The sequence below is a fragment of the Pterocles gutturalis genome, unplaced genomic scaffold, assembly GCF_000699245.1.
Source record: "Pterocles gutturalis isolate BGI_N339 unplaced genomic scaffold, ASM69924v1 Scaffold31821, whole genome shotgun sequence".
NCBI classification, from domain to species: Eukaryota; Metazoa; Chordata; class Aves; order Pterocliformes; family Pteroclidae; genus Pterocles; species Pterocles gutturalis.
In genome coordinates, this window is record NW_010104022.1 from 2,492 (window position 1) to 8,532 (window position 6,041).

General features: G+C 43.9%; 1 protein-coding gene across 1 annotated transcript; it reads right to left on the reverse strand.

The window, feature by feature from the left end:
* Positions 1-790: 790 nt before the first annotated feature.
* LOC104460205 (dynein light chain roadblock-type 1) lies at positions 791-3,844 on the reverse strand (the record flags this gene model as incomplete). Its single annotated transcript, XM_010086926.1, has 3 exons — positions 791-1,103; positions 2,190-2,357; positions 3,769-3,844. Coding segments are annotated over 3 exons (288 nt in total), but the record flags the coding sequence as incomplete, so codon positions are not given.
* Positions 3,845-6,041: the final 2,197 nt, after the last annotated feature.

Genomic DNA, 6,041 nt, shown 5'->3' on the forward strand with positions numbered 1-6,041 from the left:
ACCACTCCCTGCTGCAGCAGCCACCTGCATCGAGCTACCCGGGGACGCAAAGAACACGCAGCAGCAGGCAATACACATCATTTCTGAATCATCACTAAGTCTCTTCTGTACAAGCCAGAGTTGTGTCTGTCACACACGTGACAAACCTCTTCAACACAGACACTCTGCACAAATTCCTGAGCTCTGCATGCAATTACGAGGCTCTTTTAAGGCTACAAAAACAATCCCTTCATTATTTTGGAGGAACCAGATGACCTTCTTTTGTCCTTCATGGCCATCAATAAAAAATTCCTAAAGGAAGGTACCAGCTCAAATTGGCTACTGAAGTGTGACAGTGCGAGAGCTCCCACAGGCAGTCCTCATGGCCTTACGTCGCCACAACGCTCCTCTGGCTGGAACAGAAAGGAAGTGGCAGGAAAGCGCTCCAACAGCCGAGGAATGATGAGTACATTGCACATGCACTTAGACTAAATCCTTGTTTAGAGAAAGCAAGAGACGAGTAGAAATAGTCCCAGGAAGGTTCTATGTTCTGAAGAAAAACTCAATCATGAGAATAATTAAAATCTTCAGAAGGAAAACACGTAAGACAAGAAACAGTCACTGATGACACTTTTTAATTTGATACGGACAGATTTTTTCAAAGTAACTTGTAAAACCAGCAGAAGAAGACAGAACTAGAGGACAGGCAAGGTTCCTATTTACAGTCATTCACAAGTAGGAGTGTAAAAGCATATCGTAAATAGTGGTGACAGAAGCATGGAAACATACAAAGAATAATCTTTTTTAGAACATTATTAGAGTTTTATTATATTAACTATTAAAAGATTCTGTTGCATTTTTTACTGCCTGATTCTAACTCAACAACTCCTCCTCAAAACAACTTGTGATACAAAAAAAAAGCCACTTTTTCTGTTTGTAAACAATGAAAACACCTGCTTTTGTTTTTTCCAGACATTATTGAAGTGGCACAGCAGAGTTAACACTAATACAATATTCTTTACCATTAAATTAAAAAAAAACAGTTGGGCAAAAGGAAAAAATCAGACCAAGTCGGTGTAATCATTCAGTTGGATTCTGGATGACAATCAGGAAGTAGTCTTTATCTGCAGAAAAAAAAAAACATTCTTTCATTGGTGGTATCTGTTCACAGCAACAGTAAATGTCAACATTTCATATCTCACTGACACACTGTGGGAACTGCAGAGTCCCCACATTCATTCCCAATGAGCACAACAGGCTTGTGGTCAGATCACTTATTTTTGAGTCTTCCTGAGAAAAAGTCTCAGCTTTAGAAACTGCGTGCTCCCAAGCCAACTGAATTTAACTCAGTTTGTGCCTAGGAAATAACAGTGCCCATGCAATGATGGAATCAAGAGAGGTGCTGCAAGACAGCCATCCCCCTTATCCCACAGGCAGACGGCCGGGCTGCAGCTGCATTTTTTCTGGAGTAATGCTTATTCCCCTCTTTTCATCCTTCCCATGGAAATCAGCGGCTGCCTCAGCACAAACCCCAGAGCCTGTCTTAAGACCAGCCTCGCCCAGGCCCTGGGAGCAGCCTGCTGCAGCTGCAGCCCCCTCCTCTGCCTCTCCCCCACCACAATCCCATCAGGGAGCCGATGCAGTCTGAAGGAACAAAGCCGAGTTCCTGGCACGTATACTCATCTCACTGCTTCCCGTTTCATCAGTTGATGAAATACTGAGGATGTTTCCTGAAAAGAAAGTTGCTGCTGCTATATTCTACAACCTGTGAGGACACCTACAATCTGCTCAGTTACTTTTTTCTGAACTGGAAAATCTGTTAGACTGTTTTGCTTTATCACTTAGCCTGCAGTGCTGAACGGAATCTGCTCTCGAAACATTCCTCTCCAGCTCTTGTGGTTTTATACTGAAAAACACAAAGCACGAGAGGCTGCAACACACTGTCAAACACTATTTCACACTTTCTACTTTGATCAACAGGAAATGAGGAAAGTGATTTCCCACATCCAAACATGAAAAAGCAAACTTAGGTCAACGATCAAAGCTTTCAACTCTGAAGAAAGAAAAACAGCTTCTTGGAAAAGAAGAGATTATACAGTATGAATAAAAGCAGCAGACAGAACTTTTCTCTCCGGCTGACAGCGTCAATTGCACAAGAAAAGAACCCTGCTCGATTCCCTGATGCCTGCTTTCACCCCACTCACTTTTACCTGGTGCAACCATGATTTCGTTTTTCTTGGAGCGGATGCGCAGGAATGTGAGGTCGTTCTGGGGATCAATGTCTCGCACAGTGCTCCTCGCCTTCATGATGAAGCTGTGCATGAGGCCCGCGTACTGAATCGTTGTGGAGTTGTCCATAGTACTTTTGATAGGAATACCTGCGAGAGGCAGGGGACAGCAAGGGTCAGTGACAAAACACCAGAACTAACTCGGGTCCAACTGGGGCGGCTACTTAACCTCAGCAGATATTGTCGCTACACCAGGAATTAGGAGTGTTCTTTTTAAAAAGTTAAAAGAACACAAACAGAAAGAAGAAGTGGAAAGGCTAAGACCTGCAACCACAGGGGTAGGTGAGAAGAACCTCTACTAGCATCACTGCTTTACTTTTGCTTTTTCATTTATTTGTTTCTGAGATTTATAAATAGAAATAAATAATAACAAAAATAAATATCGGGGCGGGGGGGGGAATACCAATGTTTCAATTTTGTTCTTCTCCCTGGGGACAGCTTTTCATTTCAGAAAGGCTCCTGAACATCACAGTTAAATGATACTCTAGTAAGCTTGGCTGGGCTAAGGGTTGATTATAGAGGACATTACCTGCTGCATCACAGAGTGACAAAGCTGAGGCTCCAATGTTTAACTGTAAGAGTTGCTGCAGTCCTGTGAGGTCCTTGGCTCAACTCCCGTGCACCAGCCATGAGGGCAAACACACTGACTCTGTTTGGCCAGACCTTTCCCTCCCTTATACTTCTGCCACCCATTAGATAACATTTTCCCACAAAAAAGCCAGCCAAAATTCAGCTCATGGGTCAGAACAATGCAACAGCTGACTACCAAATACTGGCATGGCAAAAAAACTGCGGCAGGTGCATGTTCAAACAAGCAGCTTCAGCCTGGAGAACACAATCCATTATTTATCATCACGAGAGAGCAGCGATCAGGAACACAGGCTGCATGCAAGCACGCAATGATCTGATCTTCAATATATTTGTATATAGGTACTGTCATCTTTTCTAAGGATTATTTCTAGGAAATATTAAACTGAAATTGATAATCACACAATTTTAAGAAGCTAGGCTGTTCACAGTGCTCTGAACAGGTCTGCTCTGTTGGACCCTTCAATGACTCCAAAAAGAGACAACCAGCTTATGAGTCTCAGGAGGCCACCAGCATGAGACCGCTGCTGAGCTACTGAGTCTGCCAGGACAGCAGCATTCTGGACACGCACAGCAGCAAGATTTCAGATGTCATGAGAGCTTTTAGTGCTACTGCTAAAGGCTTTGACAAAACACAGTCTCAAACACTGGCACAACTCAAATATTTCTCAGCTTCTGCAATTTATTTTAGTCTGTTTATTTTATTTCTTAAAATAATAAAGCAAGCTTGCAGAAGAGCAGAAGTGGGAATGCAATTTTCTCACGTAGCCCAACTATTGTCTGTCTGCTTTGGCTACAGGAAATCCTTTGCTAAAGACAGACTGTAAGGTAAAAGCAAGTAGTACGATCAGTGGTCCTTACAGTCCACGTTTAGAATAAGTTATAGCTCAGAAAACCAAGACTGACACAGTACCTTCAGAATTAACAACAATGATTCCCTGCACTCCTTTTTGGCTCTGAATTCGCTTCAGTGTTTCTTCCACCTCCGCCTGCCAAAAGAGAAAGCACAAATCATTACAAGATTACAGCTGCTGCTTGCCCTCCACCAAAGCTTTGCAATAACATGTCTGAAAATAAAGCTGCACAAAGGTGATTCAAACAGATGCTACATACCTACACCGTTCCATACCTGCACCGTTCCACACAGCAGAGCGTCTGTACTCTGGTACTACCGTTCCTGCATGACCTTTTCAGTTGTTTTCTGTCTGTCTTCGCTCTTTGCTCATTCGTTATTATCATCTTGTAGCAACTCGCAACTCCCCTCTAACCCTTCCCTCTCTCCTCCTCCCGTAACCTCACGCATCGGTTCCTTACTGTAGGCTTGCAACTGGAAGACTGCTTAGTCAGACTGCTACAATTTAGGTGTCAAGCAAAAATCATGTATGAAAATACACATGGAATTTATGAAAAAAAGTAGGAAAAGATACATTCTGGGTGCAAGACTACGTTCCCTTTCATCAAATGAATGCTAAGAGCAATTACAAGTAAGAAAAGGAAGGGGAAAAACAATGAATAAAGGCTATTTATAATTATGATTCATGCTGGGATAGCTACAGATTATAATCACTAATAGTAATTCACAACTTCGTGAAATCAACTTAAAAAGGAAAAACGAAAACCAAAGGACAAGGCACTAGCCCCTTTGCCTTCTCTGTAAAAATCACCATGGACTTCAGAAGAGCTTTCAATCCCTTCTGCACAACTTCCATTGCTACAAGACATCCATCAAAGTTGAACAGGGTCATAAAACCTCAGCACCTGAGCTGTCTTCCACAGTTGGGTGAATACTTGGCATTTTTTATTCCCAGTAAAGGAAACAGAGACATGCAGCATCTTTCAGATTCTGCAAAACAAGAGACCGTCCAGGAGGAAAGGCAGGGATCACCGCAAGTCAGAAAGGTGAGATCTGTATTGGGCATTTGGCCAAGACGACTGCGTTTCTCAGGGGTTGTGGAAACCCTCTCTCCCCTCCACCCCACAGCAATGAGCACAGTCATGTTATAAGCCCTGTTCCCTGGGAAGAGCACTTGTCCCAACAAACAACATGGCCTCAGCCTCAGGACTGGCAGCAAGCTTCCTGCAGAGCGCTGCGTGTGTCAGCAGCCCAGAGCGACACAAACTGCTGCTGCTAAGAGATGGCACCACCCCAGTTTGTCTTTACAAAGCAGAGTTTTTTCTGTCTTATCCAGCATAGAAAAAATCAGTCTTTTCAACAATGTTCTTGATTATTTCTGAATGCTGGACTATTTTCAAATGGAACATAAGGGAAGTAAAACAAATTACAGGGTGTACAAATGCTGAGAGAAATACGGTGGAACACTTAATTCTGAAATAATTTCCCAACTTCTTACTAGCAGTATTTAAGTCCTGATTCATTACTTTCCTTCACTGGACCTTCACAAACCTATTGGGATGCAAAGAAGCATCCATACAGAACAATACCAGTTTTTAATTTCTTCTAACAACCAACAGATAATCTACTCACAAGCGGGGGTGATCTGCTCGGAGGGTTCGCTGCTGCTGACACGGGGAGGTCTGGCTCCTCCTGTTCTCACTCCCTGACACACACGCACCCCGTCACACACACTAGTTCTGGTGCTTATCCAGCACCTCTGCAAGCCACCTGACCAGCAAAAATATTACTGAGGAAAACATATATTTAACTTGTGAAACAAACAAAAACTATCCTAATAAAGGTCTGAACAGCTACAAAAAGCAGTATACCGGGAGGGAAAGATGTGCTCTGGAAAAAAGAGGGTAAGTGTTCCCCCATCCCCAGTTTGCCCTGATGTAACCTTTGCTGTAGCCGGTACTGTCCTGTTTTCATCTAGAAAGCTTTAACTCCCAGGTTTGCATAAAAACCATGACATAACATCCACAGCTTAGGCCAGTATTTATTTCTTTAGAAACTCTTCCACGTATTTTGATCCCCAACTGCAGGAATACGCGCCAGCCAACGCTACCCCTGACCAGGAAACAACCCCCGGCACAGTTACAACCAAATCAACACGTTCCCGGTTCCACAGAGTATTTCGCAGCCAGTTGCCGTCCAACAGCCCCTTCTCCTGACCGCTTCAGCCCTGCAGCCGGGCAGCCGCGGAGATCCTCCCGGAGCGCACCTCCCGCGGCTCCTCACGGGGAACCCCGGCGCCGGACACCGCTCAGCGCCGCTTTGCGGGAACCATT